The sequence below is a fragment of the Rattus norvegicus genome, chromosome X (assembly GCF_021556685.1).
Source record: "Rattus norvegicus strain SHRSP/BbbUtx chromosome X, alternate assembly SHRSP_T2T, whole genome shotgun sequence".
In the NCBI taxonomy this organism is placed as follows: Eukaryota; Metazoa; Chordata; class Mammalia; order Rodentia; family Muridae; genus Rattus; species Rattus norvegicus.
The window spans coordinates 42,989,746-43,008,492 of NC_141554.1; the positions used below are offsets into that span (position 1 = coordinate 42,989,746).

General features: G+C 40.7%; 1 protein-coding gene across 6 annotated transcripts in view; it reads right to left on the minus strand.

The window, feature by feature from the left end:
• Positions 1-1,198: 1,198 nt before the first annotated feature.
• Map7d2 (MAP7 domain containing 2) overlaps positions 1,199-18,747 on the minus strand; it is a 114,691-nt gene continuing 97,142 nt past the window's right edge. For 3 of the 6 annotated variants that reach the window (XM_087600187.1, XM_087600185.1, XM_087600183.1), the window contains 6 exons: positions 18,108-18,333; positions 16,855-16,959; positions 14,521-14,599; positions 13,829-14,015; positions 4,468-4,743; positions 1,435-2,707 (listed from right to left, as the gene is read on the minus strand). In XM_087600187.1, the coding sequence (XP_087456313.1) occupies positions 4,494-4,743; positions 13,829-14,015; positions 14,521-14,599; positions 16,855-16,959; positions 18,108-18,333 (847 nt within the window). In that variant the 3' untranslated portion in view covers positions 1,435-2,707; positions 4,468-4,493. 6 annotated transcript variants of the gene reach the window in all.

The window sequence follows — 18,747 nt, forward strand, 5'->3', positions numbered from 1 at the left end:
GTGCTCTTAACCACTGAGCCATCTCTCCAGCCCCAGGGGTTTACTTCTTGAGAGTTGTCACCAAGACTACTGGGGTAGCTTTCTGTTTGTTTACAATTCTTTTTTTTTCTTTATTAACTTGAGTATTTATTTACATTTCGATTGTTATTCCCCTTCCCGGTTTCCCAGCCAACATCCCCCTAACCCCTCACTCTCCCCTTCTTTATGGGTGTTCCCCTCCCCATCCTCCCCCCATTGCCACCCTCCCCCCAACAATCACGTTCACTGGGGGTTCAGTCTTAGCAGGACCAAGGGCTTCCCCATCCACTGGTGATCTTACTAGGATACTCATTGCTACCTATGAGGTCAGAGTCCAGGGTCAGTCCATGTATAGTCTTTGGGTAGTGGCTTAGTCCCTGGAAGCTCTGGTTGCTTGGCACTGTTGTTCATAAGGGGTCTCGAGCCCCTTCAAGCTCTTCCAGTCCTTTCTAAGATTCCTTCAACGGGGGTCCCGTTCTCAGTTCAGTGGTTTGCTGCTGGCATTCGCCTATGTATTTGTTGTATTCTGGGTGTGTCTCTCAGGAGCGATCTACATCCGGTTCCTGTCGGCCTGCACTTCTTTGCTTCATCCATCTTATCTAGTTTGGTGGCTGTATATGTATGGGTGGGGTAGCTTTTTATGTGGTATAGCTGCCTTTGTTTCATCTGAGCACCTAATCCCTCATCCATACACCTGGAGGAACCCCAATAAACTTACTGGTTCACCAAACCAGACTTGGGTTTCTGTCACTGTTCATGTCTCTTCAAGAAAATTACATTACAGATACCAAAAAGTCAAGTCTGGGTGTCCCAATCCTTGACAGAAACGGCCATTATTTCCACTCCAACTATCTGAATGGCAAACTGCTATGTGAAAGTCTTACCAATTATATCATAATGAGGTATTTCTTTACTTAGCCAACTGCTTGCTCAGTGCCACCTACCCATTCTCTGAAGTTCATCATGTTCTATGGACCAACCACCAATGAAGCTACAGCTGGCTCCACTTGGCACTGACAACTGAGGAATTTTTAATCAATCTGACAGAGAAAGAACGCTTATATAGAAATCAATTGGCTTTTTGTTCTCTCTACCTAGTTTCAGGTTTTATAATCTGAGTAGGTTTCAGGGAGTTTCTTTACTGAGATTACAAAAACAAAACACCAGCAAGTCATCAGACTCTTCAGTGAAAATGTATTAACATTAGACAAAATGTACACATTATGCAAATGAGGCATCACGTGATCACAATTGTGTTGAGAGGTACTATGGAGCTCAATGAAATAGACACCCAGGAAAATAAAGTGTTAAGAAAAATAGCCAGGTATTTTTTAGATGTCAGACTATGCTATCTTTTGTGTGTTTGTCATAAAAGATTTATCTCCTTAAGTATTCATCAAGGTCAATGGCACAGCATTCTTAGAGGTATGTATTTTATTTAGATTATATCACATAAACATACATAGTTTGTTAGACTAATACATTCTTCAACTGTACCAGCTTTAAGACTTCTTTGTATCTTCTGTTTGTAAATCTCAGAATTAAGGATCTTTTCAAAAGCTTTAAGGTACAAGTCAAAACAAAAAGTTCCAAAGAAAAAGTCATTTTTAATAGTAAAGCTACATTTCACCACAAGAAATGAAAATTTAAATATAGCATATGGCATACACGGAGTTATACATTCTAGTGTCATTTTTCCTTGTTCAGACTTTTTAATGTTTAAAGCCTATTAAAGTGACATACTGGAACCAACTTGGGCCCCCTTTCAAAGCACTGACTCCTTTTTATTACAGTTAGTTAAACACAGGAGCAAAAAGAAAATACCAAGTCTAATAGAAAAACAACAGCAAAACCATGAAAATAACCACCTGTATGTTACTTGATTCATTCAGCTGAAAAGCCATTCAATGGTTTGGAGTGACAATTCGGGGGTTTTAAGGGTATGACATGAAAGCATCATTGCTAGATTTGAGTTCCCATAAGGGAAAAGAAATAATTGCCACTATTTAATTATTTATTCAACTAAACATTTCTTCAATCCCTAAACAGTAAAGGAGGGTAATGTTCTGCAGATGATGAAGCTTAATAATAAAATAACAGAAACCTGAGATGGAGAGAAAGTAGCTAGATTTCCCCCACCCCATACTCACACACTCTCTCGCTCGCACTTGCGCTCTCACTCACACTCACTCTCTCTCTCTCTCTCTCTCTCTGGCACGCGAATGTGCACGTGCATGCACACGCACACACAAAGACACAAAGACAGGGAGATAAGCAGCCCAGGTTGAGTAGTGCACGTTTAACTAGAGTATGGGTAAATAGAAGATTTTTATAGGGAGAGACATCTAAATGTCCCTGTGCTCCAACTCTGGAAACTTGAGTGTCCTAAAGTCGGGTTCCCAGACAGCATTACACAGGTTACAATAGTAGAGAAGGTCAAGAAAGTGCTTTAGCAGCAGCTGAAGCTCATAAGTAGAACCATAAAATGAAACTTTGCTAAAGCCCCACAAAGCAAAAATCTCAAGGTTTCTACCAAGAGACCAGTGTTTGCCAAACTACCTAGGAATAATACAGTTACATTTTGAATCTAGCAATTTGGAATCCAGCAGTTAAGGGCAAAAGAAGCTTCTTTAGGTGGCCAGCAGCTCAGATTCAACACTGACAGCTTCATGGGCGATCCAAATACCACCTGTGTCAATTCAAAAGCAAAAACATGTAAGATTAAAGCAGACACCAACTATTTTGCATTCTTCCTTGGCTCAACAGAAATATTTCTCAATAGAAATAGTGTACAGTTTTTACAGAATAATTATTTTAGTGGGTTCAAGTGTTCCTCATATGGGACTTCTCTAAAACTGGCATATGTTTTGTTTGTTTTTTTTCTGCCCTTAAGTGAAGATCAGTTCTCCCTTCAGGAAGCAGGGCCAGTACCCAGATTCAGGAAGAATGAGGGAGGGAAGGAGGAAGAGAATACTTTCTAGTCTACATAGAGACTTCAGGCCAGTTTGGTCTATATGAGACTCTCTCAAAAAATTAAAAGTAGCTTTTCATGATTTTCCTATTTTGTGTTTAAGGAATGCAGGAACTTTCCAGAGAATTGACTGAAGGAGGCTCTAGAGCCCAGTGTCTATACTAAAGACTCTATAGGCAAAGACTAGAAATATGTACACAAAATACAACTTTGTGGCCTTTCCACCCTATTATTGTATTTGATTTTTTTAAAAAAATTAGACTTCAGTTTAGGCATCAAATTTTTATTAGAAGAACACAGCACCATAAAAAAACATGGTGGACTTCTGAGAATCTAAACCCCTTTTAAGACAGGAGGCCTGGGGAGGAGGCTCAGTAGGTAAGCATGCTTGCTGTGCAGGCATCAGTATGAATACAGCTCTTCAGCACCCACACAGAAGAAGGTCGTAGTCACATGCACTTGTAATCACATTGTTGGGTAAGGGGTGAGGCAGGAGGACTGTTGGAGCTCACTATTCAGGTTGCCTAGTCCCCCAAAAATGGTGAGATCCAGGTTCAGTGAGAGACCCTGTCTCAAAGGAAACAGGTGGAAAGTGACAGAGGATGACACCTTTACACAAACAAAAACGACAACCATAAAAACATATAAAATAGCAGGAGCCATAGAAATTACTAACTTATCCACAGATTTTTTTGAACAATGTTTGCATTGTTCCAGGGGCTGGAGAGATGGCTCAGTGGTTAGGAGTGCTTACTACTCTTGGATAGGACCTGAATTTGATTCCTAGTACTCATGTCAGGAGAGTTAACTCTACACACACACATTTAAAAGCATTTTTCTTTTTTCAAGTCCTAACTTAAAGTAAACCAAATGTAAAATATAGGTGTATACAACTGGAATGAATACAACCCATATAGATCTCACATGAGAGGGACTGGTGTTGTTTAGTAGCAAAGTATAAGCTTAGCATGTAAAACACAGTGAGGGTGGGGGGAGAAAGGGAGAGGAAGAGAAACTCTAGAGGCCAAAATGTTCCTGAGTGACCATCAGAGTGCCAGTAAGGACAAAAGCTCTTTGGCAACAAAAAGGTCAGTGTTGGGAGAGAACCTTCAAGACACAAAAATAAAGTTCTTTCTTTTCTCATCTCAGCTATAATCCAAGAACTGATGGCTGCTTGGGAAACTAAGTGCTGAGGTTCCTTTCACCCTGCAGCCATTTGAGCATTCTCTTCTTGTCTCACTGTTGAACCTTCTTAACCTTTCTACCCACAGGGACATGAGCAGGACACTATATTGGGGATCCACATATAAAGTAATTATTTAGACTCCTTCTCAATGTCTGTGCATGCTGCAATATATATTTGTGTTTGTAATTTTCACTTAAAATCAACTGTCCAAGAGGCTGGACAGTATTTATCCAATCTTACCACATCTCAGTTGGGGAGTTAAAAGATTTAGAGTGTCATTAAAAGACTGTACCTTTCATTAAAGAAATGTTTTCTTTGTCAACAGAAGGTGTTCAGCGTAGTTTCTTGCCCAGGACTGTTAAATCCTTCGATGAGGTTTTTGTTACAGTCATCAAGGCTGAGGTTTTCACTGGATTTCTTGGGGAATGCTGGAGGGCCAGTGAAATCTAAAATATCTTGAAGTGCCCGGGCATTACCAGTTCCATTTTGATCCAGAGACATCCCAGGAATCATTTCACTCACTGGTGAAAATTCTGGGATGGAGATAAGCTCTTCTTTGGAAACAGGACTAGAAGAGACAAGGGAGACAGAAAATGAGATAGACAGAGGAGAGAGGACATGAAAACTAAACATGATGTGGTAATGCACTTTCCTTTTTTTTTTTTTTTTTTGGTATGGTTTTGCTATACTGCTCTTATGGGAAAGTTTGAGTTAGGAAAACAAGTGAATTCACATCTGAGAAGATAGTGGACACAAGGTTCCAGTGGTTGAGGACATGTGAAGCATATGGGGCAGAGCAGTGAAAAAGAGTAAGTGCCGTGTCTGAGGGCTGAAAGGAAAATTCCGAGAAGCAATGGCCTCCAAGAGCTTTCAGGCAGGGATATTCCAAGGGCAAACAAGGGCTAAAAGTTCAAAGTGAGCAGAAAGGAGCCACTAATTCACACTGGGCCTCCAGGTGCTGCCCTTCCAGCAGTGTTGTCTATGGTGAGCTGTTTTTCCTATCTATCCCTGGCTTCAGTTTCCTTCCTCTGTATAATGGGGAGAGGAGTTATTCTTCCTCCCACTACTCCTTTGAGATGTGAAGTGACCATGCTGAGAAGAGTTAATGAAGGGCCACATGAAGCATGTGCTCGTTTAAAGTTGAGAAATTGGGGACATGAACCTGTTGTCACCCTAGGTAACTACTGACCCAATCTCACCCACTACATCCTTTCTAAAACCAGGCTCCCATTTCACCCTGACTTATCCAGGTGAAACTAGCTGAGGCATGCATTTTCTTTATTTTCTTTCTCTAGAGACTGGAGGAGTTTCACTGCTATAGTCTGTTGTAGGTCCAGCAAAGGAGCAAACCTAGGTCCAGAAGAGTAGTGGGCTAGAAATTAAGGGCCTATCTATGTAAGACTCTAGAATAATGCATATAAAATAAAGATGATTTCAGGTTCTTCTTCCTTCATGAATTCTTAGAGATGAATGGAGAAAAATCAGTAGATTTGCAGAAACTCAAAGGATCTACTTTCCTTACACCTGAGCCAAGCTAAGTCCTAGAAACTGACCTAGCATACCTTCAGGTATCTGGGCAAGCTGCCTTATTAAGGCACCTGGTCCACCTTCACCTTCCCCTTCCCCCCATTTCATTCTCTTCACTTCAGCTCCTCAAGAACTCAAGAGGAAGAAATCTGAGCATGGTAGCACATACCTGTAATGTCCTCACTTAGGAGAATTAAAAGTTCAAGGTTAGCATGAGCTACATAGTGACATCAAGGCCAGCCTGAGCTACATGAGACTCTGTCTCAAAAACACACAACTATTACCATCAACAAGGATAATAAAGAGCACCATAAGCTTACATATGGGTGGCTCCAGTAGGTACCTGTAAGGAAGAACTCAGCATATAAAACCCAGTACTTTTATGACTCCTGTCCAGTGGTGTCATGTCTTGTCCTGCCCTCAAATCCGAAAACATAAAAATAAAGCACACTTGGCTCAATATGGGGGTGTGTGGAGATATGTTGTCTTAACCCTTATATGAATGATCACCTCTGTTTTTCTCTGATGGGAGCAGAGTGGCACCAGTCACGGGGAGGCTGTGAGGTGGTGTTGGGGTATGCAGATAACCAGTTGAGGGTTGGTGGGGAGCTCTACTATCAGTCTATACAGGATTTTCTCTGTTAGTGACAGCACTGTTGGGGGCTTGGGTTTTCAATTATTTGATTAAACCCAGTGTACACGAATAGGATATTAATGATCAGTGTGTGTTACAGGCTGCTCACATCTGCTCAGAAAAAGTAGAGGGTTTGTGGTTGATGAGAAAAGGGTAGGGTCTTGATAGCTAAGAGCTCTGGTAGAACTTCTATAAAATACTGTCACACGTCCCTGACTCTAGAAAACCACCCTATTCCAACTCAGGGGGAAATGAGTCGCGACCCCAGTGTACTGGTTTCTGTCGTCCCTATCAATAAACCTCTTGTTGATTGCATCAAGATCAGTCTCTCGTGAGTTCTTAGGGGGTTTCGTCATCCTGAGACTTGAGTGAGGGTCTCCCCACTTCAGGGGTCTTTAAAATTACTGTGCTACATGATGTCATCTGCAAACACACCAATTTAAAGAGACCTTAGGTTTTTAGTAACTGACAACAAGCTTTTCCCCTATTCTCATTCTGTGACAAATTTTTCTATGTAGCCCAGGCTGCCATTGAACTCTTAGTTCTCCTGTCTTAGCTTCCAGAGTGCTTGGATTACAAATACCTGACAATTCTGACCTTTAAATAAAAAATTTACTTAAAAGAGAGACTCTGTGGACACAGGAGACTATGATGGTGGCTTGGCTAAGATCTCATTTACTTGAAGGTGCACTCAGAAAGCCTCAGAAAGCTGCTTCTGGATCCATCTCTGCCCGAAGCTGACCCTGTGCCACAGCTCTCTGTACCCAGATCCTGCCAGGAGAGAGCTGGTCTCTCAGAGGTGCTCACACACCTGAGAGAGCACAGGTGAGACCACCACTTCTGCTCCAAGGGACCAGGCCCTGAGCCCTCAGGACACAGGAATCAAGGAGCAGTCTGGAAAAGGATCCTTTTGATTTCTGTCTGCACCCCCAACTAATCCTGTGCCACAGCTCCCTGTACCCAGATCCTGCCAGGAGAGAGCTAGTCTTCCAGGAGTGCGGACACAGAGGCTTAAAGGAAGGTCAAGCCACTGTCAATGAAAGCAAAACCAGCTTACACCAGAGATGACCAGATGGTGAGAGGCAAGCACAAGAACCTAAGCAACAGAAACCAAAACTACTCGGCATCATCAGAGCCCGGTTCTCCATCACAGCTAATACTGGATATCCCAACACACCAGAAAAACAAGATTCTGATCTCGGGCTGGAGAGATGGCTCAGCGGTTAAGAGCACCGACTGCTCTTCCAGAGGTCCTGAGTTCAATTCCCAGCAACCACATGGTGGCTCACAACCATCTGTAATGAGATCTGATGCCCTTCTGGTGTGTCTGAAGACAGCTACAGTGCACTCACATACATAAAATAAATAAATAAATATTTTAAAAATCGCATCTCATGATGATGTTAATGGACTTTAAGAAGGAAATAAATAATTCCCTTAAAGAAATACAGTACAATACAGGTAAACAGGTAGAATCCCTTAAAGAGGAAACACAAAAATCCCTTAAAAGATTTACAGGAAAACACAACCAAACAGGTGAACAAAACCAGTCAGAATCTAAAAATGGAAGTAGAAAAAATAAAGAATTCACAAAGGGAGACAACCCCAGAGATAGAAAACCTAGGAAAGAGATCAGGAGTCATACATAGATGCAAGCGTCACCAATAGAATACAAGACATAGAGGAAAGAATCTCAGGGGCAGAAGATACCATACAAAACATTCACATGACAGTCAAAGAAAATGTTAAATGCAAAATGATCCTAACCCGAATCATCCAGGAAATCCGGACTCAATGAGAAGATCAAACCTAAGGATGATAGGTATAGAAGAGAGTGAAGCCTCCTAACTAAAAGGACCAGTAAATATCTTCAACAAAATCATAGAAGAAAACTTCACTAACCTAAAGAAAGAGATGCCCATAAACATACAAGAAGCCTACAGAACTCCAAATAGATTGGACCAGAAAAGAAACTCCTCCCATTGCATAATAGTCAAAACACCAAATGCACAAAATAAAGAAAGAATATTAAAAGCAGTAAGGGAAAAAGGTCAAGTAACATATAAAGGCAGATCTATCAGAGTTACACCAGACTTCTCACCAGAGACTATGAAAGCCAGAAGATCCTGGGCAGATGTCATGAAGACCTAAGAGAACACAAATGCCAGCCCAGGTTACTGTATCCAGCTAAACTCTCAATTAACACAAAACCAAATTTACACAATATCTTTCTAAAAATCCAGCCCTACAAAGGATAATAGATGGAAAACTCCAACACAAGGAGAGAAACTATGCTGTACAAAAATCAAGAATGTAATCTCCTTGCAACAAAACCAAAAGAAGATAGTCACACAAACATAATTTCACCTCTAACAACAAAATAACAGGAAACAACAATCACTATTCCTTGATATCTCTCAACATCAATGGACTCAATTCCCCAATAATAAGACATTGACTAACAGACTGGGTACTTAAAATAGGACCCAGCCTTTTGCTGCATACAGGAAACACACCTCAGGGACAAAGACAGTTATTTCCTCTGAGTAAAAGTCTGGGAAAAATTTTTCCAAGCAAATGGTCCCAAGAAACAAGCTGGAGTAGCCATTCTAATATCGAATAATGTCAACTTTAAACCGAAAGTTATCAAAAACAATAAAGCAGGACACTTTATACTCGTCAAACAAAAAAAATCCACCAAGATGAACTCTCAATTCTGAACATCTATGCTCCTAATTCAAGGGCACCTACATACATAAAAGAAACTTTCCTAAACCTCAACGCACACATTGCACCTCACACAATAATAGTGGGAAACTTCAATATCCTACTCGAATCAATTGACAGATCATGGAAACAGAAACTAAACAGAGACACAGAAACTAACAGAATTTATGAACCAAATGGATTTAACAGATATCTATAAAACATTTTCATCCTAAAAAAAAAAAGAATATACTTTCTCAGCACCTCATGGTACCTTCTCCTAAACTGACCATATAATCGGTCACAGAACAGGTCTCAACAGATACAAGAAGACTGAAATAATCCCATGCATCCTATCGGATCACCTCAGACTAAGGCTGGTCTTCAATAACAACAAAAACGACAGAAAGCCCATATACACATGGAAGCTGAACAATGCTCTACTCGATGACAATTTAGTCAAGGAAGAAATAAAGAAAGAAATTAAAGACTTCTTAGAATTTAATGAAAATGAAGGTACAACATTCTCAAACTTATGGGACACAATGAAAGCAGTGCTAAGAGGAAAACACATAGCTCTGAGGGCCTGCAGAAAGAAACAGGAGAGAGCATATGTCAACAGCTTGACAGCACACCTGAAAGCTCTAGAACAAAAAGAAGCAAATACACCCAGGAGGAGTAGACAGCAGGAAACAATCAAACTCAGAGCTGAAATCAACCAAGTAGAAACAAAAAGAACTATACAAAGAATCAACAAAACCAGGAGAAAAATCAACACGATAGATAAACCCTTAGCCAGACTAAACAGAAGGCACAGAGAGTAACCAAATTAACAAAAATCAGAAATGAAAAGGGAGACATAACAACAGAATCTGAGGAAATTTAAAAGAACATTAGATCGTACTACAAAAGTCTATACTCAACAAAACTGGAAAAATCTGGATGAAATGGACAATTTTCTAGACAGATATCAGGCACCAAAGTTAAATCAGGATCAGATAAACCATCTAAACAGTCCCATAACTCTTAAAGTAATAGAAGCAGTTATTAAAAGTTTCCCAACTAAAAGTAGACCAGGGCCAGATGGGTCTAGTGCAGAACTCTATCGGACCTTCATAGAAGACCTCATACCAATATTATCCAAACTATTCCACAAAATTGAAACAGATGGAGCACTACTGAATTCCTTCTATGAAGCCACAATTACTTTTATACCTAAACCACAAAAAGACCCAACAAAGAAAGAGAACTTCAGACCATTTTCCCTTATGAATATCGACGCAAAAATACTCAATAAACTTCTGGCAAACCGAATCCAAGAGCACATCAAAACAATCATCCACCATGATCAAGTAGGCTTCATCTCAGGCATGCAGGGATGGTTTAATATACGGAAAACCATCAACGTGATCCATTATATAAACAAACTGAAAGAACAAAACCACATGATCATTTCATTAGATGCTGAGAAAGCATTTGACAAAATTCAACACCCCTTCATGATAAAAGTCCTGGAAAGAATAGGAATTCAAGGCCCATACCTAAACATAGTAAAAGCCATATACAGCAAACCAGTTGCTAACATTAAACTAAATGGAGAGAAACTTGAAGCAATCCCACTAAAATCAGGGACTAGACAAGGCTGCCCACTCTCTCCCTACTTATTCAGTATGGTACTCGAAGTCCTAGCCAGAGCAATCAGACAGCAAAAAGGAGGTCAAAGGGATACAAATTGGAAAAGAAGAAGTCAAAATATCACTATTTGCACGTGATGTGATAGGATACTTAAGTGACCCCAAAAGTTCCACCAGAGAACTACTAAGCCTGAGAAACAACTTCATCAAAATGGCTGGGTATAAAATTAATTCAAACAAATCAGTAGCCTTCCACTACTTGAAGGGTAAACAGGCTGAGAAAGAAATTAGGGAAATGACATCCTTCATAATAGTCACAAATAATATAAAATACCTTGGTGTTACTCTACCCAAGCAAATGAAAGATCTCTATGACAAGATCTTCAAGTCACTGAAGAACGAAATCGAAGAAGATCACAGAAGATGGAAAGATCTCCCATGCTCATAGTTTGGCAGGATTAATATGGTAAAAATGGCCATCTTGCCGAAAGCACTCTACAAATTCAATGCAATTCCCATCAAAATTTTAAGTCAATTCTTAACACAGTTAGAAAGAGCAATTTACAAATTCAGTTGGAATAACAAAAAACCCAGGATAGCAAAAACTATTCCCAACAATAAAAGAAATTCTGGAGGAATCACCATCCCTGACCTCAAGCAGTATTACAGAGTGATAAAACCTGAATGGGATTGGTACAGAGACAGGCAAGTAGATTAATGGAATAGAAATGAAGACCCAGAAATGAACTCACACACTTATGGTCACTTGATCTTTGACAAAGGAGCTGAAAACATCAAGTGGAAAAAAGACAGCATTTTTCAACAAATGTTGCTGGTTCAACTGGAGGTCAGCATGTAGAAGAGTGCAAATCGACCCATTCTTATCTCCTTGTACAGAGGTCAAGTCCTAAGGGATCAAGAACCTCCACATAAAACCAGATACACTTAAACTAATAGAAGTGGGGAAGCATCTCGAACACATGGGCACTGGAGAAAATTTCCTGAACAGAACACCAATGGTTTATGCTCTAAGATCAAGAATTAACAAATGGGATCTCATAAAACTGCAAAGCTTCTGTAAGGCAAAGGACACTGTGGTTAGGACAACACGGCAACCAACAGATTGGGAAAAGATCTTTACCAATCCTACAACTGATAGAGAGCTAATATCCAATATATACAAAGAACTCAAGAAGTTAGACTCCAGAGAGTCAAATAACACTATTAAAAATGGGGTACAGAGCTAAACAATGAATTCTCAGTTAAGGAATATCAAATGGCTAAGAAGTACCTAAAGAAATGTTCAACATCCTTAGTCATCAGGGAAATCCAAATCAAAACAACCCTGAGATTCTATGTCACATCAGTCAGATGGCTATGATCAAAAACTCAGATCACAACAGATGCTGGCAGGATGTGGAGAAAGAGGAACACTCCTCCATTGTTGGTGGGATTGCAGACTGGTACAACCATTCTGGAAATCAGTCTGGAGGTTCCTCAGAAAATTGGACATTGAACTGCCTGAGGACATAGCTATACCTCTCTTGGGCATATACCCAAAAGATGCCCCAACATATAACAAAGACACATGCTCCACTATGTTCACAGAAGAACTTATTTATAATAGCTAGAAGCTGGAAAGAACCCAGATGCCCTTCAACAGAGAAATGGAAACAGAAATGGTGGTGCATCTACACAATGGCATAGTACACAGGTGTCAAAAACAATGAGTTTATGAAAGTCATAGGCAAATGAATGGAACTAGAAAATATCATCCTGAGTGAGGTAACCCAGTCACAAAAAAACACACATGATATGCACTCACTGATAAGTGGATATTAGCCCAAATGCTTGAATTACCCAAGATACAATCCACAGACCATATGAAGCTCAAGAAGTAGAAAGACCAAAGTGTGGGTGCTTCAGTCCTTATTAGAAGGGGGAACAAAAATATCTACAGGAGGAAATACAAAGACAAAGAGTGGAGCAGAGACTGAAGGCAAGGCCATCCAGAGACTGCCCCACGTGGGGATCCAGCCCATATGCATAACAGTTACCAAACACAGACAATGTTGCTGATGTCAAGAAGTGCACGCTGACAGGAGCCTTATATAGCTGTCTCCATGTCAGAGCATGACAAATACAGAGGTGATTGCTAGCAGCCAACCATTGAACTGAGAACGGGTTCTCCGTTGCAGGAATTAGAGAAAGGATTGAAGGAGCTGAAGGGGCTTGCAACCCCATAAGAACGACAGTACCAACCAACAAGAGCTCTCAGGGACTAAACCACTACCCAAAGGGTACACATGGAGGGACCCAAGGCTCCAGCTGCGTATGTAGCAGAGGATGGCCTTTTTGGACATCAATGGGAGGAGAAATCCTTGGTCCTGTCATGGCTTGATGCCCCAGTGTAGGGGAATGTCATGGAGGGGAGGTAGGAAGGAGTGGGTGGGTGGGTGGGTGAGAGAGTACCCTTAGAGAAGCAGGGGTAGGTGGGATGGGATAGCAGGTTTCTGGAGGGGAAACTGGGAAAGGGGATAACATTTAAAATGTAAATAAAAAAGAAAAAAATTCATAGCTGTTATCCTTGTTTTTGTCAACTTTAACTGAGAGGAGAGAGGAACCACTATGGTCACAATTACTCATGCATCAGTCAACCTGTAGTGCCTGGCCAACACTGAATGACATATATAAATACACACACACACACACACACACACACACACACACACACATATATACATATATATACATACATACACACACGCACACACTCTCATAAAAATGATTGCCTGGTGGAAAGCCAACCTCGAGATATCCTGTTGAGATTGAGAACCCATCTTTCCTTTGTGCTTTCCCTACCTCCACAGTCCTCCTTCAGAACATTATATGCCACTAAAACCCTGTCACTGGTTTTTCTTCTAGGATGCCAAACCTGAGATACTTATATTACACCAGTGACAGCTTTCCTGTATCAACAAGACCTGCTTTCAAGGTAATTCATTACAGATGAGGAAGATGAGTGAAAGGATACAATAAGAAAGGTATATTGTAAAGAAATAACTAAAAGAAATGAAAAAGTGAAAAAGGATGGAGTAATTGGGAAGGACTGGCAAAGAGATTGAGCTTCACTGCAACATAAATGAACATACCTCACATCCATAGATTGAACTTCTTCAGTTGAATCATCCAGACTGTTTGACTTCCCATCAAGGACATCCGGATGAACAGGTCCCCCAACTGGTTTAAGACCATTAGAGAAAATGTCTTGGGGGAAGGTTTCTGGAGCAGCACGCTCTGAGACATTTACTTTCTGGCAGGTGTTCAACACATTGATTTCTGAGCAAGAAAACAAAGTCTTCAGATGATCATAATGTTCAAATTTAATAAGGCAACAAAAAACATAATAAGGCAATTATTCTCATCTTTTCTTTCACCAGTAATACAGTAGTTAGTTATTTGTTTGTTTGTTTGTTTATTTAATTTTTGTGGAAAGAGCTACCAGTAACTCCATGTAGAGAGCTTCACATAGTCTCGAGAAGAGAGTATGATCGTACTATCCGTGACTGCAGGGCCTCAGTTTAAGAGACAATCCAGGTCTTAGTAATATCTGATGCCAAGGACCCTGGAAAGCATCCTGGGCCAACCATCAGTTATTAGAGCAGCTAAAGAAGGCAGTGGGTTTCCAAATGGAGTCAACAGCCTTTGTGCTGAAAAGATGTCTCAGGAAGAAAAAGTGCCAGCAGCCGCTGCCTTGGGCCCAGCTGAACCACCCTGACCTTCAGCAGGAAGGTTCACTAGTCCTCATTAACTAAAGGATCCAAACACCAGACCTCACACTCACCTATTTTGTTGGGGACAACTGGTTTTATCTTATTTTCGACATCTGGAAGAGGCTGAATCTCCACTTTGGGGTCTTCCTTCTGGAAACAAACACAAGGTGGATGACTTGGAAAGAAGGGAGAGGGAGAAAGAGGAAAAGTATCTAATAAAGAAATAAGTATAAAAAAGAAATTTTTTTAAAAAATGAAGTTATTGGCAATGACTGAGGAAGAAATCAAAAGGTGACATAAGGATGAAAGACTGACATAAAGAAAAAACAAATACTTTTTTGAAAGCACCAGGGAGTATTTAGAGCCCTTGTGGGCCATAGCAGGAAGTGGTTCTTTGAAGGTCTGTGTATCTCTTAATTATTATGTCACCTTTTCCTTCAACTACTCTGTCTTTCCTTGCACTACCACCCCACTGCTCTGAGGGAATCTTTTACCTCTGAAACTCCTCTTTCCTTTAAGGTCTCAGTTCCTTCCTGAGTCCCACCTTGACCAGAACAGGAAAAGTCTGTTTTCTATTAATTTGTCTCCAACCTTCAACCTCACTAAATGTATCCTGCTGTCCTTCGCTCATGACATAATGGCCATCTGAATTCCTACCTTCACTTCTAGAGACGCATCACTCTTCCTTGTTCTCTTCATGATTTCATCTATTCTCTGGGGGGAAAAGTAAGAGGCCTCTAAGAATAAAATTATATAAAAAAGAAATTGGCTCCATATGCACTTTCATATCTCTCAGAAAAGTTGTAAAAAATGTCAGCAGACAAAAAGTAGCAGAGAAATGTTTCCCATTGGTGCTGCGGAGGACTTACTGCCACTGCTACAAACAAAGAAGAGCACTAATACAGATAGATCTACAATTAACATCCAATTTGTACACCAGCTTTCTTTCTTCTCCTTAAATTAACAAATTACTGTCTGCCATTCAAGAGGACGATGCAATAGAAAGCTAAGGTGACCAGTAGCTCAGAAAGGGTCCCAGATCTCTTAGCTCCTACACCTAGAGCCATACAAAGCCCACACTGGGCCACAACAAAAATGGGTCTGCATTATCAGTCTCCTTAAACCCAACCTGATACATAAGTGTGTTAAATTTAAAAGAAATAACATTTTCAATAGAAAGACAAACACTGCTTAATTAGATTCAGATTGCAAGTCCTGACTAAACTATATGTTTACAAAGGACACTCATAAATAAATCCTGTCTCGAAACACAGAAAAAGAACTAAGAAAGGAATCTCATGATAAAATAGTCAATTCAAAAAGAAAATGTAACTACATTTTTTAATAATAGGGCTTCAACATTCTTATTCTCTCCCTCTCTCTGTATGTGTGTGCTTATATGTGTGTGTGTGTCTGTGTGTGTGTATGTGTAACAAAACTGACAGAAATGAAAGGCAAAATGGAAAAATTCAAAATCACAAAAAGACCTCTATTGTTTTGAGAGCTGAGGGTTAATCAAATGACCACATCAACAAGCACTCATACTACTGCGCTACATCCCCAGCCCACTAATGGAGCTTTCTTTTTTTAATTTATTTTATTTTATTTTTTATTAACTTGAGTATTTCTTATTTACATTTCGAATGTTATTCCCTTTCCCGGTTTCCGGGCAAACATCCCCCTAATCCCTCCCCCTCCCCTTCTTTATGGGTGTTCCCCTCCCCATCCTCCCCCCATTGCCGCCCTCCCCCCAACACTCTAGTTCACTGGGGGTTCAGTCTTGGCAGGACAAGGGCTTCCCCTTCCACTGGTGCTCTTACTAGGATATTCATTGCTACCTATGAGGTCAGAGTCCAGGGTCAGTCCATGTATAGTCTGGGTAGTGGCTTAGTCCCTGGAAGCTCTGGTTGCTTGGCATTGTTGTTCATATGGGGTCTCGAGCCCCTTCAAGCTCTTCCAGTTCTTTCTCTGATTCCTTCAACGGGGGTCCTATTCTCAGTTCAGTGGTTTGCTGCTGGCATTCACCTCTGTGTTTGCTGTATTCTGGCTGTGTCTCTCAGGAGAGATCTACATCCGGCTCCTGTCGGTCTGCACTTCTTTGCTTCATCCATCTTGTCTAATTGGGTGGCTGTATATGTATGGGCCACATGTGGGGCAGGCTCTGAATGGGTGTTCCTTCTGTGTCTGTTTTAATCTTTGCCTCTCTATTCCCTGCCAAGGGTATTCTTGTTCCCCCTTTTAAAGAAGGAGTGAAGCATCCACATTTTGATCTAATGGAGCTTGCTAACCACTCCTTTTTCAATAACCAATAAAATATGATGACAGAAAAAACATAATAAAGATATAGACTGATCACTTCCTGTTTCTGTCCTCACCTTAAGTCCTCCTGATCACTCCACTCTTACCTTCTTCCTCTCCAGTCGTTCCTGCTCAATCTGCAGCATGATCTGTTCTCTTTCTAAACGCATCTGTTTAGCGGCATCCTGCGCCTTTGCTTCTGCTGCTTCTTTCTGAAAGAAATAAAGCAAGACACAGGCTTTAGTAAGGTAAGAACCAGTGGAGTGGTTCCCTGAGCTCTGCACATGTGCCTTCCTCCCATCATCTTCCTCAAAGTCAACATTTCAATATTTAATGTACAGTTAGGCAACATACTTCTGACACCGCAGGTAAGGCTGGACAAGGTGCATATACTCTCACCCCACCATAAAAACCACCTGTAGATAGTTTTCACAGATGGTGAACGGCTCTGTGTTTGTGGGCAAGCTCTGGCCAGGAATTGTGCATACAGGCAGACACTTCCAGGAGTTATTTCCTCTAAAAGCAGTATTCTACAATGTGGTGTTTTGAATAGGTTTTGCCCCACACCTACTCATGTATTTGAATGCTTGGCACACAGGAGTGGTGCTATTAGGGGGTGTGGCCTTGTTGGAGGAAGTAGATCACTCAGAAGGGCTTGGGGTCTCCTAGTGCTTCATCAGAGCCTCCTCTTGGCAGCCTGTGGAAGTCAAGTCTCCTTTTGGATGCCTTTGATTAAGATTCAGAACTCCCAGCTCCTTCTCCAACACCATGTCTGTCTGCAGGCTGCCATACTTCCCGCATACTTTCAGTATTTTAAAACTAATACAAAAAACTTGCATAGTGGACTGAACCTCTGAAACTCTAAGCCAGTCCCAATTTAATAATAAAACACTATAATGTTTTCTTTTGTAAAAGTTGCCCTGGTTATGGGATCTCTTCACAGACACCATAAAACTCCAACTAAGACACAGTAGTGTTAGTAAATTGCTCAGTTTCCTTACTCCTCAGGGAGAAAATTCTAAGTCATTACCATTAGTCTCAGGGGTTCCAATGGCACTAAGCTCCAGTTATCCACAATAACTTATTCATTGGTTTACTGATTTTCCTTATTCTCACACCAGATTCAAGAAATTTTCTACAAATAAACCATTGGAACCCAGATTCTTATTCCAATGTCTGCCTCTAGTAGAGAAATCCAAACTGACATGGACCACATTATTGACTTCACTTTACAGGAGTTACATTTACTAGCCAGTACAAGGAGTTTAAGAAAATCCTTTAAGTTATTATTATGAGGCATTCAAATTGAACAGATTTTACCTAATATTAATGCCACTGAATAACAAGAAAAACCTGAGACCTCAGCTTGTATCTGCTTTTCAATCATGGCTTTTTCCTTCTTTTCTTTTTCTTGTTTTTCCTTTTCTTGCTCCTCTTTTGACAACAGCTCCTCCTCAGCCTTCTCTTTTGCCTTCTCTTCTGCCTTTCTTTTCTCTTCTTCCTCCTGCTGCTTCTTTTCTTCTTCTTGTTTTTCTATGCGCAGCCTTTCCTCTTCTGCCTTTCTTTTCAATTCCTCTTTTTCCAGCCTTTTGAGAAAAAAAATAAGAGGATGATACACTCCAAAGGCAAACTGCCAATGGACCACGTGCTGGTCATGGCAGGTAGAGCTCGACATAGTTATACACACACCCTCATTCTCTCTAAGATTAAAAGAAAGTGAGTGAGTGAGTGAGCAAGGGAGTGAGAGCAAGAGAGTGAGAGCGAGAGCTGGATAGAACTGAGAGGTAGAGTGTGCGAGAGAGATTGAGACTGTTATAGTAGTATCCCTATGGTCCTGCATCTCCTTAAACCTCATTATCACTCAGTGATCCCACATACCTACCAGCTTCTGCTTATCTTTTCCTTGGTATATTCAGGGAATTCCATCCTCAACTTCTTACTACTGAAAAGATTTCCTTTTACCGCCCTTAAAAGTATTTTAAAGCTAGCACACACACAAA